Raw genomic sequence first — 20437 nt, forward strand, 5'->3', positions numbered from 1 at the left:
TTGATAATTACAAAGAATTAAGGCACATTAAAAGTAATTTAGATGGTTTAGAAATATTAGAAAACTGTCTGACAAAAATGGCCTGCTTTATTTTAAACATATTCAAAACTCAAGACTTGATTACATTTTTAGAGAAGTTCGTGTCTCTAAACAGGAGAAATGAATTGTTTTGATTGTATTTTCAAACCTTCAGACCAAAAATGCAGCTGTTATTCGAATCCAATTTAGGGAGAAAAAGTTCTTCAACCAGCAGCAGTGATTATATATATATATATTATATATATATATATATATATATATATAATATATATAGTGTATATATTACATTAGTAGTGTGTGTGTGTATGTGTGTGTGTACGTATGTATATATGTGTGTATGCGTGTCAGGTGTGTGTACAGCGAGGAGACATCGCACAGCAAATCTCCTCCGTTTCCAATCGTCCAGCAGCGTCACCGTACGGAGACACAGTCTCTCTTCATTCCACGCACTTCCTTTTTCGATTTATCCACTCCTCAGTTGGTCGTGAATCTGGGGGCGAGTGACGGAAATCAGGAGAGGGAGAGAAGGAAGACATTTGGTAAACAAATGATCTGATGTAGGAGGACATAGACATCTTAGTTTCTGAACACACACTAAGACTGAGAGAGAAAGAAATCAAGACAAAAGACGGTGAAGAATTACAGAAAAATAAAAGGAACCTAAAGAAGCTCAAGAAAACAACAGCAAGATATTAATTCTGAACAAAAGAAAGCAAAATACAAGAAGATAATTTAGAAAATGACAAACGTACTTCTGGTACCTGGCAATGATGTGTGTGACCATCCTGTCCGTGATGCCTGGACAGACGTCTTCAGCCAATCGGATGTTACGTTCCAGCTCCTCGATGGCCAATCGCTGCTCAGAGTGCTCCTTGTGCTGCTGCTTCAACTACAGAAGAAGAAGAAGACAATATAATATTTCTGCCATCCGCAACCTCTGTTTTTGCAGAGAACGAGCAATTCTGTAGGAAGATCATGACTTTTGTCTCGGTGTGTTATTGAGGACAGATGTTTTCAGTAATTTAGGGGTTTTAATAACCTGTGGAGGAGTTTATATTCTGCATTTACACACAAATTACACATGCTGAGCTTTTTCTATCCTGATTCAAATATTTTGGAGTCAAATTTCTTGAAGGACGGACCAATTTTTTTTGTTTTTTTGTTTTTTTGTGGTTTTCATGTATTTCTGTAGCTTCCCAGTAGTATTCCATATGTATTCAAAACCGAAAATTAAAATTTTGGTTGAAGTACCAGGAAGGTCATCAGCGCTCTAAATCGCGTCACAGCTTTTTGGGTGTTTACATTTGAACAACCCAGGAAAGAACGCAGATGGTCTCATCCTTTAAATATGATGATTTTTAGGCTGAAAACATGAATTAGTTCATATTTTCCCTCAAAATAAATCTATAATACAATCATGTAGGGAGATCAAATTTGAAGCAAACATTTTTTAAAGTCAAATTAATACAGACAATGTATATATGTATATATATATTTCTAAAATTCTTTCTACAGCCTTGTTCATTGTCCTTAAAAAAAAAAAAGACCAAAAAGAAGCGACTATTCAAATGTAACCATCTCACAATTTAACTCTAAACTGCTGGTCCAAGCAAACTGCTGATCATATTTTGCAGAGTTGTTAAGGATATCTCTTTTGTTTTTGCTGAGCACATGTGGTTTCTGCTATGCGTATCATTTGATCTTTTATACTTGCATGACTTTGTGTACTAACCTCAGTGAAGACAGGAGAGATGACTGTGGTCAGACTGGCGGACTTACTCAGCTGATCCTGACCCTGCAAAAGATAAAGAAGAGGAAGAGGAAGATATGGAGGATGAAAAGAGGAAAAACAAGGTGGGGGATTTAATTATTGCAGTTCTATATCACTAAAAAGCACAAACAAAATTGTACAACGAGATATCTACCATTCTAAAAGTTTCACAGAATTTTTAGATTTTTTGGGATTTTTTTTAAAATAAAGTCTTAAATTGATCATAATTTTACTTTAAGTTATTTTCAAAGACATCCCAAAACTTTTCCTAAACTGACCTTTATAATGTTAAAAAGGTCAGTGGAATAGTTTCAGTAAAATTTCCTTTGAGTCCATTTATGTTCATCTGTATTATTTATTGATTATGAGGCTGATAAAGCTCAGTGTTAATGTAAGTTTCACCACAAACTTCACAGATTTCACTAATCAGTTGTGTTACTGCAATAAAATGCATTTTGGAATAATACAAATGTAGTAATTTCTTAGACTCTTCAACTAGTCTCATCAATTATTTCTTTCATTTTCAAATAGTTCTGGTTATTCTGAAAAAGAAAATATTTGAAGCAAGTAAGAGACATAAATAGAAGTAGGACAAAAATCTACTTACATTTAAAATGTAAATGTCAGTTTAAGAAAAACAAAGAAACTTGGATAAGTGAGTCTGACCTCCTCAACTGAACACTGACGCAGATGTTGTTGTTCTGAAAACAACAATAAAACCTTTTTTTGTCCAATAATGAAAACAACAGGTAGTTTCTGCTTCTGTTATGACACAGTCAGAACAGATTTCACTTCCTGTTCATGGTTATGTGAAACTTACGAGACACAATCGCTTCTTAAATGAACCTCGACATGTGAAATTGCGAGGAGCTCCGCTGTCCTGCCGGTTTGAGACCGTAAGGCGATTAAATAATACAAACAACAGAGAGGAAGAGGTGCTGCCTGGCTGCAGTGAATGTAATGACAGTGACGGAGGATAATGACAGTGAAGACATGACAGTGTCGTTGTGCCCTGTTGTTGTTATAGCCGTTCTTCAACCCTACCCACGCTATTTCCTGTCCCCTCCTGCTTCTGGCCGCATCATCTGACTGCAGCTTTACACTAATGTTCAAACAAAGGAATTACTGAACAAGATCCGACCATTTTGTCAACGTTACAAGCATTTCTCCTCTCCACAAGCTGTCTCGAGACACACACACATAGATGGTACTGACCGTCCCGTGGAGGACCTTCCTGCCCTCCGTCTTCTTCTTACGGACGGTGGTGAAGGACCACTCAGGAGAATCGCTGTTCTCCTTGTTACTGGACTCACTTGACACAAACACACACAAAAACAGCTTATATTACTCACTAATCACTGCACGGTGAACATATGTGTGTGTTCAGACATTCAACAGCAGTGTTTTCCTGTTTTAATAGGAGTGTAGAGATGTTACATCTCTTAAAACAAGCAAAGTTATTACGAGAACAACATTAATGAAATTACCTGTCAGAGTCGTCGGAGCTGCTGTCGCTGTGCCCCTCCTCCTTCCATCTCCTGTACCTGTCAATCAACTCGCTGAGGTAGGACGTCTTCTTACAGTGTTTGACGATGAACTTGTGTTTGAGCAGCTCCTTGGCTGTGGGACGCTGCAGAGAAAGAGAGCAGAGACAGAACGTTTACTGTCTTTGGTCGACTCTTTTATAAGTAGCAGCTTCATTGAGGTTCAGAAAGAGAAACAGATTAATAAAATAATAGAAAGAGTTGCCTCCCAAAGTGCAGAAAAAGTGAATCATTTGCCAAGTTTGGAAATTTTACTCATCTTAAAACAGTATCTTACAGAAAGAAAGAGAAATTGACAGAACAGAAAAGGCTGAAAGAGGGAGAGAAGCAGTTTGTCCACCAGGGGGCAGCAAGATGCAACCACAAACACACACAGTAAAGGAGAGCTGGCTTAAAATGAATGACATCAAAAACACTTATCTGACTCAAAACCCAACCAAAACGATATAAAATTACATGAATGAAAAAATGACTACCTCAACACGAGTTAACCATGTGCTTATCAGGGTGACTAACATGAAAAAACAAAGTAAAAACTTGGGAAAAATTTAAAAAATATCGATTTGAAAAGTCAAAATAAGTCAATAATGTCACTAAGAAGACTGTTTGATAATAGAAAAGTACAAAAAATCATACTTAAGTAAAATTATCAAGTAGTAATTTGTACTTAAAGTATGAAAAGTAAAGGTAAGCATGCTGCAGCAAAATGTCCCTGTGAGTTTTATTATATGTATTATTACATTATTTTTTGTTAATATTGGTGTATCACTGTGTAGCTGCTGGAGGTGGAGCTAGTTTGAACGTCTTTATATACATTGAGGTGGTTAAATCCAGCGGTTGAGTCGCCTCCAAAGGGTCATAAGATAAATCTGAGGGGTCTCAAATTGTTGCTGTTTTGTGAAATATTGGATAATTTGAGGTCTTTGAGCCTCAAACGGTTGTTTAAATGAAACCATGTGAGAAGTTTAGAGGGGAACATCTGAAACATGACAAGCAGCCCTGACTAGACTCTGCTTTGTTGTGTTGTTGAATCACTGGTTTAATTAATGTAACAATGTGCTGTATTTTCTAAGATCATCATATGTTTTTTATGTAAAATCTTACTCTCAAAAGTAACTGCTAATTACAGTAGTCAGATAAATGTAGTAAAAAGTACAATATTTCCCTCTGACATGTAGTGTGATATAAGTATAAAGTAGCATAAAATGGAAATACTCTTGTAAATTAGAGATGCTTGCAGTGCTTGAGCAAATGTACTTAGTTACTTTCCTTGGCAGGAAGTCTCACATGATTGATTTTTAACTATTTAAATAGCAATAAAAGCATATAAATACCATTTGTGGGGCCTCTATCCAGCAGCAAAAATACAATAAAGTGAAAAATAATGGTTCATTAGAGCAAATTTAGAAATTTAAGATTGAATATGTGTCTTACGAAGGCGGGGTCCTTGTTGAGGCAGGCCTCGGTGAACTCTTTGAAGCTCTTGGAGAAATCTCCCGTCAGCGTCGGAGGAGGAGACTTGGGGATGTGGAACAGAACTCGCATCGGATGCATGTCTGAATTCGGAGGTTCCCCTTTGGCGAGCTCGATGGCGGTGATGCCCAGCGACCAAATATCAGCCTGGAGAGACACACACAAACATACATACAAGATTACGCAGCTATCCTTGTTATGGATATTGCATTGACTTCCATTCATTGTGGACAGCCTAAACCAAGCGTTTTGCCTCTTTAGGACCAGGCTTTGGTCCCCATGAAGACTACTGGTCTGTGTTTATACTGGAAAAGGTCCCAAAAACACACACACACACACAGAGTCAGAATTAAACACACTCTGGTGTAAAGTTACATTTGGCACCGACCTACATACATTTGCGTACAAGATTGGACATTTGCACCTGTTAGTACAGACAGTTAGCAATTAAACTTTATAATCTTTCCTCATGGTTTATGTTCCCTTGTTCCTTTTAACTACTGTGAAAGTACACGATGCCAGAACTTATCAAGCTAGCTAATCACTGTAAATCCAAACTGACCGCAGATGCCGTTTCTGAGGAAACAAAACCAAACTACAAACATTTACTGACAACTGTTAAAAACTACAGAAACATTTTTGGGTGGAGATTTAATTCAAGAACACACAGTTACACTGTCTACATGATGCTAAATGCTAACCATGCTACTGGGCTGTTTGTATGGCAGTTTTACTTTTAACTAGGGCTGCAACTATCATTATTTCTGTTAAAAAGGTCAAGAAATGGTGGAAAATGTCCACCACTGTTTACAAAATGACGTCCTCAATTCAATCAACAGTCCAACAGATATTAAAGTAACCATAAAACATTCACAACTGAGAAGCTAAAACCAGTAAACTGCTGTATTTTTCCTAAACGATTCATAACGAGTAACTGATTATCAAAATAGTAACTTTTCTCTCAATCGACTAATTGATTAACCAAACTGTTGTTGCAAGCTCTACTTCCAAACTGGATCTGCAGTCGCTGTGTGCGGATCTGTTGTGACAGGAGGGTTTGAACAGGATTTTGGCAGCTTCTTGTGAAAGTATCAAATATCCAATACAGTTTTTCACCAACAGATGCATTTTTAGAAGCCTGCAACTCCTGCAAACCATTGCTCAAAACAGAGAGAAAGTGGCCAGTTTTTTAACCCAAAGTTACCTTTTTTTAAGGCAGAAAATGATTATTTTACTATTATGAATAAATATGTTATTTTTGCCATAAAGAAAATGTTGGAAAACAGTGAAAAATGATCAGGCGGCATCTTCAAATATCTTGTTTTCAAGTCTAAACCCCAAAGATTTTAACTTTACACTGATATAAAACTTTCATTTAAGAAGTTGGACCCAGAATATGTCAATATGGTATTTACACTTGATTAATTAATACTTTGTTGATTGACTTATTGTGTCCGAACACGTCAGGAACAGAAGTAACGCAGCTATTTGTACACGAATGCAAACAGTCAGAAACAGTCAGGTAGTTTGGATGAGAGTTGACTTTTTGTTTGCCTGACGGCTGTGACACCCACTAACCATATGTCAGTCTGGGCAAGAACGCGCACACACACACACACACACAGACACACACAGACACACACAGACACACACACACACACACACACACACACACACACACACACACACACACACACACACACAATACAGTCGTAACGGAGCTGCTCAGGGTCACATTACAGGATGCTCGGTCACCATTTGACTGTTAACTCCTCAACTCTATTACTGTTACACATTGACCATATGGCAGCTTGTGGACACACATAGATAAAACACGCACGTACACACACACCACATGTCTTCATGGTGACCCGAATGTATCCTACGAAAAAAAATTTAATGTGATAGATCAAACCATCGTGCATGAAAACGTCACACAGACAAAAACTGAAGGCAGAATCCACAGATTTTCAACAGTGTCCTTTTATTGTTGCTTTAGCTAAAAGAATAGTTTGGTCCAAGCAATCAATGTGCAGAAATATTCGTCTTTATACATTTAAAGGAGCATTTTACAGAGTTGCGAGTCTAAAGGAATAGTTTGGCCTTAATTGCAGCCAGGAGATGGTTAGCTTAGCTTAGCATAAAGACTGGAACCAGGGGGAAACAGCTGGCTCTCTAAAAATGTCCATGAAACAGTCACATAACCATAAACATAAACACAACGCCCTTTAAGACCACAAATGGTTGTTTTTTTCACTTTTTTTTTGTACAAATTAAACTAAGGCTGCAACTAACGATTGTTTTTATCATCGATTAACTGAAAATGTGTCAATTTTGTCTACAAATTGACAGATAATAATGAAAAATGCCCATTTTAATTTCTTACAGCCTTTGTTGACATCTTCAAAATGTCATGTTTGGTCCGTTCAACAGTACAGTCATGCATGACATCCAAAAGCTTCGACAGGCAAATATTTGACATTTCTGCTTTAAAAAATGTCTATAATATGTTGATTAGTGAGCTTTAGACGTTGCTGCTGGTAGGTGGATTTTGTTACTGCACTATAGGAAGTGCTAAGCTAGCTGTAGCCCCTTGTTTCTAGTCTTTATGCTAAGCTAATCTTTGTTTTTAAATACACAGATAAGTATTTCCCAAAATGTCAAACTATTCCTTTAAGATTTAGTTCTGGTGTGGTTTTGGTCACTGTTGCAGTTTCTTAAAAACACCAAACTGCATCTCCAGTTTTCCCAAAATATCCTCTGAGATAAATATTTGAACCCACCTGTTTTATTTTGGCTAAAGTTACAGTAGAGTTCAGTCAGTTACTGTCACTTTAAGTCAAATTACTGCTTTGTTCAGTCTACAAGGTCCCCATATGAATAGTACAAATTGTACATGACATTTTATGACCTGATCTACAAATTAGCTTTGAGATCAGGAGTCAGAAACAAACCACACACACACACACACACACACACACACACACACACACACACACACACACACACACACACACACACACACACACACACACACACACACAATGGCAGTCCTTATTTGTGAGCTTGTTCTAACTGCTCAGGTTACGTCTGTCATTTACGTAACCGAGCGGCGTCTGCAAACTGTCTTTGGTGTTTCAACAAGTCAGACGTTGTCTTCCTTCCCCCTCCACAGAAGACTGAAAAAACATCTTCGTCAAATTAAAAGAAAAAGCTGACAAGACAAAGGCGAATCCACCTCCCTACGACATGCTGCTTTCATTATTGTTTTAATGAGTTTTAATGATCAAAACATCTCATGATTTTAATACTTTTCTTGCTGCCTCTTACTTTTGATGAAGTAAATCCACAATCAGTTAATACAAAAAAGTAAAACATTAATCAAAAATTTGTAAAAATAAACCATATTTTGGATAAAAGCTTCTGTTCTGGTTAAAAACACACAAACGTTTCTCAAGATATTTATTTTTATCGTTCTGTTTCCAGTGAAACTTTAATCTTCTTTTTTTTTCTTTCTCCGTTACGTAATAAGCCTCCAATTTTCATCTCTGACGCCCAAAAAGTGACTAATAAATTATGATTACACATATGGGAACAGCAAAGACACACACACACACACACACACACACACACACACACACACACACACACACACTCACGTTTAGACTCGAGCCTTGCGGGCATTTGAGGACAAAAGTAACATTTAACATCACAGAACACACACATTGACTACACTATATCTGATTAGAGGACACAAACACACCCCAATATGAATCAACCCACGTTAAGAGTTAAAGTATACACACCCTTATGGATCTGCCAACACACCACACCACACCCCACACACACACACACACACACACACACACACACACACACACACACACATTTCTCAGACATGTATTGAAACAAACAAAGAATGATGCCGGTCAGCAGTCGTCACCTTATTATGTAATTTCATAAAAGTCATTTTGTTGACTTTGTTAGCGGGTATCACATCCAACGATAAGTCTTTTAGTTGTGTGTGTGTGTGTGTGTGTGTGTGTGTGTGTGTGTGTGTGTGTGTGTGTGTGTTTGCTGGCAGCAGGTGCAGCTGTTTGGCTAATAGGCATTTCTGCTTGACGTCAAACATGCTAACAGAGGGAAAAGATTAGACGGAATCCCCCTTTAAATTACAACAACTGGACACTCTTTACATCATCTTTGAGGAAAACGGTTCGTTTAAAGTTACATGACTTGATTTAGCATCCAGTGTTTTTTCTCTATCGATATAAAGATATGATGCACTGAGGCGGAGCTGCAGTTATTTCCATTATCAATTCGTCTGACGTTTATTTACTGGATTAATCACTTAATATATTAATTAATATTGAAAATTGCCCTTTATCATTTACCAGAAACCAAGGTGACGTCTTCAGATTCCTTGTTTTTTATGACCAATATTTATATTATTGTCCTATATGACAAAGAAAAGCAGCAAATACTCACATTTAAGGAGCTGAAAGCAAAGAATGTTTGTCTTTTAGATTGAAAAGTAACTGAAATAATAAATTTATTATCAAAATAGTTGCAGATTAATTTTCTCCAAGACTAATTGTTGCAGCTCTGTACTGAGTTAAGTATTTAAACAGAGCTGGAGCTAACTATTATTTCCATTAACAATTAATCAGTCTAATCTGATTATTTTCTCGATTATTGGATTAGTCGTTTGGTTTATATGATGTCAGAAAATGTTGAAAAATGTCCATCATTGTTTCCCAAAAGCTTCAGATGAAAATAATCACATTTGACAAGCTGGAACCAGAAAATTTTGAGTTATTTTCTTAAAAAAATTACTCAAAACGATTAATCAATTATCAAAATAGTTGCTTATTAAATTTGACACTTGACTAATTGATTAATCAGTTGATCATTGCAGCTTTATAATTAGTTACAGAAAACATCAAACAGCCAAAAAAAAAATATCACCCGGATTCATTCAGACTTTTCTCATTTACAGTCCAGACAACAGGATGTAAGAGATGTTTCTATTAGATGCAAATAAAATCACTGTGGAAATAATGCAAACGAACTCAAAGCGAGACAACAACAAATCCACATGGCTTTGGTCGCTATGACGATATGCAAATACGGCGCACAGTGTAGAAGCAACAGAGGAATCCCACAGCCATAAACTGTACGTTTGACCCAGATGAACTTTTAACAATCAATACATCTGAGAAATGAGATATTCACATACACCAAACCACTGACAATCTAATGAATGACAAAACAAGGTCTATATTTTACTACTAGTGTGTGTTTGAGGCACAAAGAGAACGATGAACGCTTTAACTTAGCAAAGTCAACAAGATATTTAACACTTCTGCCTAACAAGCCTAAAATATATGTGTACATAACAAATACCGTCCATTTTTGGAGGTTTTTCTCTAATTGATGAAACTCTGCCCAGTTGTTTTAAACTTGGAAATAAAGACAATAACAATTAAGTTATAAAAAAAACTACATATGAATGAATTAAGCCCTGAGCTCTTAGTTACTGTTGCTATGCCTGTCAACCTTTCTAATCCAGCACTGCAAATACACAGTTTAAAAGCTTGTTAGCTTTGTTATTAGACGATAAAAACAATATTAATACCAGACTTAGTTCTTTTTGACATAACCTTGTTCAAATGTTATGTTTTAACATTTACATGACAAAGAGATTTAAAGATGAGCACGAATCTATAAGTTTTGGCTACGAAATCTCAGGTAAACTTTCCCCAAATCTGAAACAGAGAAGCTAACGTTAACCCTAAACTCAGATTTTAGAGGTTAGAAACATCCGGGAGCAGTTTTACACCGGCTTTTCTAACAATATCTGTAATTCTGCATAAGTTTGTATATCTCGACTTTGGTAATAGTGCCGGATTACTACGGTCTGTACTTAGTTAGCAAGGTATGCTAACTTTAGCGGGATACTTTTAGCAGCTGAACACATAGTTTAATTAATCTTGCAAGCATGCCCTTTTTTTTGGTTTTAGAAAGGGGATTAAAAAACAAAAAAACAAAAAAAAACAACACATGACCCTCCAAATCCAAAGCCTGACAGGCCTGTCATGCCTAGTTACGGTTGCTAAGCTAAGATTGGACAATTAATGTTTTGAATGAGGGGTTTAGCAAACGGTCAATGTTTCTAAGAGCTGAAGGCAAAACCGCTAACACACTTAAAAGCTATTTAGTTGCAATTTAAAGGAATGAAAGTGTTAAATGAAGGTCTGAATGGAGTAAAATCACACAGGTATCTGACCTTAGAGTCGTAGGCAGACTGCTGGATGACTTCAGGAGCCATCCAGAATGGCGTTCCCACAAAGGTTTCCCGCTTGATCTGCGTGTCCGTAAGCTGACCGGCCACCCCGAAGTCCGCCAGCTTCACCTGACCGTGCTCCGACAGCAAGACGTTGGCAGCTAAAAGGAAATAATTGTTATCACTATTGATTCATGTGCTCATTTCTTTATTTTTAAAGACATGTCATGCGCTTCAAGCAAATAAAGCATATGAACTTTCTACAGGTGGAAACTGAAGACTTTAAAGCCCCTATGTGTAGATTTTTTTTATGCAATTAAAGCATCTTTCAAGCTATTCTGATGGCGTAAGACATTATAAAACATCCTGTTGAAAACTGGTGCAGTCTGTGCTACTTTAAGCTCATTTATTGCCTGTGTCCTGGGTAAAATCTGCGGTCTGCCACGATGTCTTTTTCATTCTACCACCAGGAGGCGTCAAAGTCATAAATTCTTCACATAGTAGCTGCTTTAAATGCGGGAATTTAAAGCAGCAGAATATCTTCTTATTTTCTGTAAAAAATGTCTGTTTTCTGTGTAAAAGGTCAAAATATTCAGTTTGCTGTTGTATGTGACGAAGAAAAACAGCAAATTGTCACATTTGAGATCAAATGTTTGGCATTTTTACTTGAAATGATTAATCCATTATCAAGATAGTAGCGGATAGAGCTGCAACAATTAGTCGATTAATCAATTAGTTGCCAAAAAATGTCCAATTTCAGTGGTTCCAGCTTATCAAATGTGAAAATTTTCTGATTTCTATGATAGTAAACTGAATGTCTTTCTGTTGTGGACTGTTGGTCGGGATAAAATAAGACATTTGAGGACGTCATCTCGGGTTTTGGGGAGCAATGATCAACATTTTTCACCATTTTCTGACCAAAGAACTAAACGATTCATGATGAAAATAATTGACAGGTTAAATCGATAATGAAAATAAAGTTGCATCCCTGGTTTCACATTAATTTCTTTCGCCTGACTAATCAATTAATCGCCCTAATGTTTGCAGCTCTATTTATTAGTCACAGGAAGTATTACTCAGTCTTTCATAACAGCGTCTGTCAGTGTCAAGTCTTAGGAAATTTACAAAAGTGCCTTCACCAAGTGGTGCTTTGGTTTTGGAAACTATAAACCTTTAACATAAAACCTGCCTTATAAACTAGAGGATGTGGGCATTTACCAGTCAGGGAGGGTCTCATGAAGGATACTACTGAGTTGCATTGTGGGATGTGTAGTGTTTTTAGAGTTTGACCCACACAAGGGAATAAAAGTCAGGGTTCTGCTGCAGCACTTTTGACTATCCTTTGTTAAAAATGGATCTTACAAATCCCCCAATTTTAAGCAAGTGCCGTGCTAAATCACACAATCTAACCAGCAGGTATCAGGCACCCTGTACTGTTTAATCCCATTTGTACCTTTGATGTCTCTGTGGATCTTCTTCTCAGAGTGCAGGTAATCGAGCCCCTTCAGGATCTCCTTCAGCATGGTGGCAATCTGAGATTCGTCAAACGGACCTGCCCGCAGCTGCACACACACACACACAGACACGCCAGATGATGACACACATACTGTATAAAACACTCGATTGATATGCCCGAGGTGTTACATAAGAACTCAAACACGCCTTCAAGACAAGACTCAACAGAGAAAATGAGGCAAGAATGAACTGAGGGTACTGTAACGGTGGTATAAGATTACTCGTGTTATTCTTTACATTTAATTCATAACAGCTTTTAAATTTGTGCTTTATAGAACCACAACTTCCCTCACAACTATATAGTGAACCCAGATTTTTGATTTCTGTTTATTTCTTTTGATTAAAATAAAAATATACCATGAATAAACTCCACAAAATGTACCACAATGATCAAGCCTTATTTCAAATGAAACATACTAAACTGTGAGATGAATTTTCCTTACAGTAGTAGCCACCAAACAAGTTATCCTAGATTTCACTCTTAGCAATAAATATGGTTAAAAACTGCTTTAACACTCACCAAGTCGAGCGCAGATCCTCCACCAAGATACTCCATGATGATCCATAGTTTACTGCCCTGAAAGAGAAAGAATAAGTCATTTAAGTCTGAAAGAAAAATATCTTTTAAGTCTGTTTCCTTTAAGACTTGATTTATATGTGCTATAAATGATGAGTAACCTTAAAAAACCCTGTTAACTTTGATGAAATGAAAACAAACAAATGAGAGGATGTGGAGACAATCAACATCTATCTCTGTTAGCGCTTCTCCAAATTATTCACTACATTTCCCATGAGCCCATTTCCTTCCAATCTACCCTCCCCGAACAGGATAAAAACCTTCATCTGTCACCAGAAAGTAAACATTTTAGCCCAGTTTTCCCTGGAAGAACAACCCCCTCTTCCTGTTTTTGTGCCGTTAAGCAATCCAGTAAATTTCTCTCGACCTGTCTTACCTTCAGATAAGAGCCGTAGTACTTGGTGATATACGGACTGTCGCACTGACTCAGAACTGTGATCTCCTGCTGGATGTCCTCGATCTCGTCCTCAGCCTCCTCCAGATCGATGGTCTTGATGGCGACGACGCTCTGAGTACGATTATCGATACCTTTAAACACCTGGGGGGGAAAAGATTAGAAAAGAGTCAAAAAACTGGGCAAAATTGGGACAAAAAAGATCAAAAATCAGTTTCTCAATGCAGTAAAAATCTACAGATTATCTACAAACACTCACCTCTCCAAAGGATCCTTTACCAATCCGATCCAATTTGGTGAACAACTCCTCCGGATCAATCTGAGAACTCTGAGAAGAGGAGACAAGAAGAAACAGTGTTCAAATTCATACAATAATAAAAGTCTAAAAAGTAATATATAAAACATATGAACTGAGCTTTTCATTACTTTGTGTATTCTACATATACAGTTGTTTAAGCTTATAGCCTCATATTGCTTTTAGCTTTCAGATTTACATGATTTTTCTCTATCTATCAACTGTGTGTGTATCTGTTGATAAATAAAGTTGTATTGAATTGAATAGACTTGATTATTTAACCTATCAGTAACCTAAAAATCACACTCTACAAAAATAACAGTAGAAATTTGGGTAAAACCTGAATTACTGCATTGAAAGGATCTCCACAAAAGCTTAACAAAAGCAACAAACTATGTTTCCATCACATTCCCAGTGAGAGTTCGACTCTTATTTCCTCACTCGCGAGACTTTGCAACACAGCCATGTTGTCACCACAGAGTCACGTCGCACACACACACACACACACACGCTCGAAAAAAGCCATAAAACGCAGAAGGAAACAAGCATGACAGTTAAAGATAACAGGAACTGAACACACACAGCTGCCTGACCACACACGCACATACACACACTTATCTCTGCGGGCTTTCCACTGACTTACATTCATTTCCTAAACTCGACACTGTAACTGTTGCTGCGGTGGCTGTAAAACTCAAAAGGCAGCGGCTTTACGGGAATAAACCACCTTGAAGAGTTCATAAAAGTAATATTTTCCGTTTTGTGCTATTAAATTAATATGTCACATTCAGGCTGACCACAAAAATAAGCATTTTATTGACATCTAAAAAGTGACTACTGGTGGTTTTAAGTATTTGGCACCAGAGAAGAGGCCACTAGGATCATTAAAATCAAATGGGTTCTTCCTCTGGGGAGCATGAATGTGTTCAGTAAATGTCAAGTTTCTTCTGTGCAAGTGGAAATTTTAGTCTTGTAGTAGCACCAGAGAAAAGTGAATAAGTCCTTGAAATCATGAGGGACCAATTTCATGGAAAAGTTAAAGTTAGTTTTTGAAGTAAAGTTCCTTGTCATGAACCAAAAAAGACCAAAAGACGATCACATTGCACTCCTTGAGAGCCAAGCAGCAGAAATTAAGGCCTGATAACACAAGAAAGTGGCATAACATCTGCACTTTTTCACAAAATAGCGATAGAAACTTGGTGACGCAGGAGCTACCTGCAGGGAAAGTTGGTGAATTACTGTAGTTGGTGAGCTAACAGCTAACAGCTAACAGCTAACAGCTAACACTATAGCTCTCAAAGCTTCTTGTATTTTCTCTGTGCTGTGACGTTTACAACCTCTGGCATTTTGTTCTCAAGATTGTTCATTATTTAATTCTATAAAGAGTATCTGAAGAGGGAACAAAAAAATGCTCCTCAAGCTCACGACCACACGAACTGTCAGCTTCGTTAGCAAGCTAGTTGGCTTACATTAGAGCTGCAACAGTGTTCAGTTGATCCCAAACCAGCTTGACGACCTTATCATGGCCTTGTCATGATGTGAAGCCTACCATCTTGTTCTTTTTTTCTAAAAAAGGTAGTATCTGGTATGTTTTGGATCATAAACTTGCTGAAGGATGAAACCCTGATCAACTAGACTACAGGATACTGGCATGGCCCTTTTGGTCCTGGTTGCCAGTCACTCTGGATCCAACAAAAGAGCCCCAGACCATCACACTTCCTCCTCCGTGCTTTTACACAAACAGATGGTTTGGAAGTAAGTTGGACACCTGTTCAGTTTTCAAGGCTTCATTTACTTCCATTGCTGAAGAAAAGCTATGAGTTGTTACTTATTACTACATGGAAAATGTCTTTTTATAACTTTGAAATACCATTTAAGGTTATTCACTGGATAGAACTGCTTACATTTCAATAAAAAACTGGAAAATTTGGGGTGTTCTAAGACTTTTGACCAGTAGGCTAGTGTAAATGTACTGGAGTATAAAACAAACAGAACACCTTTTAATGTCATGAGCATCATTTTCAAAATATAGAAAATAATATGAGGTATAGCAGCTGATTTGAAAAAGAGAGACCTGGGACGACTGGCGACAACCAGGGCGGCAACTAATGATTATTTTCATTACTGATTAATCTGGCGGTTATTCTCTCAATTAATCTATAAGCTTGTTGGTTCATTAGATGTAATAAAATGATTAAAAATGTTGATTACTGTTTCCCAAAGTCCAAGATGTCAAACGTCCACAACCTAAAGATATTCAGTTTACTATCATAGAAGGAATCAGAGAATTTGGAAATTTTCTTCTTTAAAAAAATGACTCAAAATAATTAATCAATAATCAAAATAGTTGGTGATTTAATAGTTAGCAACTAATCAATTAATCATTCCAGCTCTAGCAACAACCAACTAAGTTAGATAATCATCACAACTTCAGTTGCAAACACAAAATTACGAGCTAATAATAGACGTCCTCGGATCTAACGTCACCCGTCTGACACACACAAACACACATCTGTTTAGCAGCTCCCCTCCCTGTCAGCGTCAACTGTAGAGAGAGTTTCAGTGTTTAACGTAATGCCATCATGGCCTCAACAAGCACTTGTTATGCAAGTCAGAGTAACACACGCACACACACACTAACACACAAAAACAAACAGACACAGACAGACGATGACACTCACATTTTGTTCATGAACTCCATGAATTGTTTGGAGAACATTTAACAAGCACACTAACAGGAGCGTACGACATCCCTATGATGCTGGTTGAGTTTCCACTCTGGGCTAAAAAAGGAAACAGTCACAACACACACACACATACGCACAAGTACACACACACACACACACACACACACACACAGTGTGCCCACAATGTTGCCACACCCTGTCAGCAAATACAGTGGTTACTGTCTAATGATACTTTCAGCTTGGTGCAGTGAAACCAAGAGAAAACAGATTAGAACAAGTAAAGATCAGAGACACAATGAAGAGAATACAGAGATGAAATGTAGGGGAATCACAGAGCAACAACACAATAATACAGAAGCTTGACATGACAACGCTGGTATGACTACACATAACAATAAAAAAACAACTTGTCATGATGTGCAACTGAAGAAAAAATGTTTTAAAATACTATAAAATTTGCTTTCACAAGGTTTTATAGACAGCTGAGATCAGAGTACAACAGTTCAGAGAGTCTGGACCTTTTTAAACACACAGAGAGCAACATGATGCTAATTAAATGCTATAAACGAACAGGAGGCTAAACAGTAATATTAAATTTACCACTGAACTCAAATAAAAACTACAAAGAAACGGCGAAGTACAGCTACAGTTAAAATCTATAATCTGCACTCAAACCAAAATCCTAGACACCTCATAACTTTACATTATTTATATATGTATTGTAACTATACTCTGCTTTCCTTTATATTTATTTAATTTTCATATATATGTTGTGTTCATGTGCTTTGTGTTGTCTTCCTGTGTTAAACTGCTGCACAAACAACTGCACCTTTGGGATATAAATAAAGTAATTGATTCATTGATCTATTTAGCCAAAACCAGCAATATCTGGTGCCAGTATATCAATAACTTTCACTAAAATAAGACATTATCACAGTACACGTGTATTTAAAACATGTAGCGAGAGACTAAATGATCCTACAGCAAAACAACAAAAAAAAACTCTGAGGAGAAACGCTAGAAAATTCATTGAAAAATCAAAATATTGAACAAAAAATAAATAAAAATAACGTTTTGCTGAAGTTGAAAAGTTGGTGTATCAAGAAAAGAGACAAATAATGTTCCATATAAATAACGTTGTCATATTTTCATCACGTTTTCCACCCTTTGAGGTTCGACTGCCGCTCTTTAATTATGGTCACCTCGTCTCGCCCTCTTCTTCTGCGATCGATTAATGGTATCACACTGGAAAATCAACGCTACCAGCTGTTGATTCCGATGCACCAAACTCTTAATATCCACATGACAGTTGTCAGTGGAAACACGCAGTTTAATAATTCTCATTTTCTTTCACCCATTTTCTGGAAATTTGGTTAAAATTTCCACTTGAAAAGGAAACTTGAGACAAACCTCCTCTCAGAACAGTGTGTGTGTGTGTGTTTGACATATTGCTTATATGTTAGATATCACTTATTATCTCCTGACAGCTTTTTTACAACTCTTAATGACACTACAGCTTACTGAACATCTTTATCATTCCTATTAGCCCACATAATCTGGTGACGTCAGGCTATTGCCAGCACAGCTCCGCCTTGTCAACCACAGCAGAGGTCCAGTCAGACGCAGTTATTTAAATGACCTGCGAGGGTGTGCGTGGCCTTGAACATCTTGACTTTATGGTTCACTATTTTTGTTCACGTAATGTTTATTAGTAGCAAACACAACTTGCTATTGTCTTGTTTCCGTCTGTTTCATAACTACGGCTGAAACAATTAATCATTGACAGAAAATTTGCTGCCAACAATTATGACGATAGATTTAAAAGTTTAAGTCATTTATCACTAATTATGGACTAAACATTTAACTCTTTAATCAAAAAAATAAACAACAAATTAAGCAAAAAATCAAAAGAATTATTAGTTGCAGCCATAATTGTAATATGAAAGGACATAAAACCAACTAAAACTGAAATTCTGTCTAAATATAGTAACATTAAAAAGTATGGAAATTATGACTCAAGTCAAGCAGTAGATTTGCAAAGAATAAGATACCAAAACATTACACAGCAAAGCATTCTGTGCCGTCTTTTGGACACATTTTCATACTCAGTGCTGTAGACATAATGGCGCAGTATTGTGATTTGTGTTTTTATAATGTATCACAAAAGTACAAATCTCAAAATGATGCAATATCAATACTTAGTCCCTACATTAAAGGAGCACAGCCACTAAAAAAAAAATCTACTTATGATTTCCTTTTATTTCCTCTTTATGTGTGTGCGTTTGTCATCCAAGGAAAGATTTTAATACTTATGTCCATAACACAGTCACAGTTTTTAAATTCGACTTCAGCTTTGACTCTTCAATGACTATCAATGATGCAACTACTATTTGCAGTTCAACATGTGCAAATATTCTGGACATTGTGGCTCCCTTAAGAGCTAGAAAACCCAAAACCACACCTCAGCGCTGGCTAACCAATGAGGTCAGATCTCTAAAGCAGTTATGGCGTAGGACTGAATAAAGATGGACGAGTTCTAGACAGCCTGTAGACTTGGAGACTTTGAGAGGTTTAATGAAGACCTTTAATCAATCAGTGAAAACAGCCAGAGAGAAATATTATAATGACCTCATTAATAAACATAGATCAAACCCCAAGTTCCTCTTTAACGTTGTAAGTCACACATCAAGTCCACTCCCTGCTGTTGAGCCATCTGTTGATAAATGTGAACAGTTTCCATCTTTTTTCTCTGACAAAATCAAAAACATTAGAAACAATATTTCATTTGTTTGCCAGACTGTCACTGAACCCTCTCTTCCTTGCACCAACTGTACCTTAACTTCCTTTGATAAACTAACAACTGAACATGTAACTGAGACTGTTACCAAAATGAAGAACTGCACCTGCTCTCTTGATATCATTCCTACAGATTTCCTTAAAGAAACCCTTGTCATAACTTGTCCATTTCTGGTGGATTTATCAACTTATTATTATATAACTCCTCACTTTCATCTGACCTTCTTCCTGGTTGTTTTAAATCAGCAGTAGTACAACCTCTCCTTAAAAAAACACGCTAGACCCAGTACATTTCCGGCCAATCTCAAAACTGCCCTTCCTTGCAAAGGTCAGCAGAACATATCATTTCCTTCATGAATGGTAATGGTCTCTTTGAGAAATTTCAGTCGGGTTTTAGGGCAGGTCAAGAAACTGTACTCCTTAGGGTTTTAAAAGATCTTAGCAGCTGACTGTGGTCAACATACTGTTTTACTCCTGTTGGATCCGTCTGTGGCTTTTGACACTGTTGATCATAATACTTTAATTGAACGTTTTAAAAATTGAATGGGCACTTCAGGTTTGGTTTTAGATTGGTTCAATTCTTATCCTTCAGAGAGGTTGTTCTGTGTGGAAACTGGGAGTTATCAATCAGCTTCAGTGCCGCTAAAATATGGAGTTCTACAGGGATTTGTTCTCAGCCCCGTACTATTTTCCATTTACATGCTACCACTTGGTCATATTATTACGAAACACAGTGTTAGTTACCATTTCTATGCCAATGATACACTGTTATATCTCTCCTTTGACAGAATGACACCAATCAATTAAACAACCTCCACACGTGCACTACCGACAATAACTGGATGGTGTCAAACTTTCTACAGTTAAACTACAGTTAAAATCCTAGATTATTATTATAGGTCCAGACTCATCACAGAATTTCATTTCCTCCCATCTTGGTCCCCTCTCATCACACATTACTAGCTCTTGCATAAACCTCGGTATTATCTTTGATAACTACCTCAACTTCAACCAGCATATTAATTCTGTTGTCCAATCATGTTTTATCCAACTCAGAAAA

General features: G+C 37.0%; 1 protein-coding gene across 2 annotated transcripts in view; it reads right to left on the reverse strand.

Annotated features, from left to right (window-relative positions):
• Positions 1-326: 326 nt before the first annotated feature.
• stk26 (serine/threonine protein kinase 26) overlaps positions 327-20437 on the reverse strand; it is a 30643-nt gene continuing 10532 nt past the window's right edge. The window contains exons 2-12 of one of the 2 annotated variants that reach the window (XM_042400490.1): positions 13859-13927; positions 13582-13743; positions 13149-13205; positions 12567-12675; positions 11117-11274; positions 4789-4974; positions 3298-3440; positions 3026-3122; positions 1772-1834; positions 801-928; positions 327-529 (exon numbers count right to left, since the gene is read on the reverse strand). In XM_042400490.1, the coding sequence (XP_042256424.1) occupies positions 514-529; positions 801-928; positions 1772-1834; positions 3026-3122; positions 3298-3440; positions 4789-4974; positions 11117-11274; positions 12567-12675; positions 13149-13205; positions 13582-13743; positions 13859-13927 (1188 nt within the window). In that variant the 3' untranslated portion in view covers positions 327-513. Of the gene's footprint in view, positions 530-791; positions 929-1771; positions 1835-3025; positions 3123-3297; positions 3441-4788; positions 4975-11116; positions 11275-12566; positions 12676-13148; positions 13206-13581; positions 13744-13858; positions 13928-20437 lie in introns of both variants that reach the window. The other variant, XM_042400489.1, reaches the window with a different exon arrangement.

Source organism: Thunnus maccoyii, chromosome 22 (genome assembly GCF_910596095.1).
Source record: "Thunnus maccoyii chromosome 22, fThuMac1.1, whole genome shotgun sequence".
In the NCBI taxonomy this organism is placed as follows: domain Eukaryota; kingdom Metazoa; phylum Chordata; class Actinopteri; order Scombriformes; family Scombridae; genus Thunnus; species Thunnus maccoyii.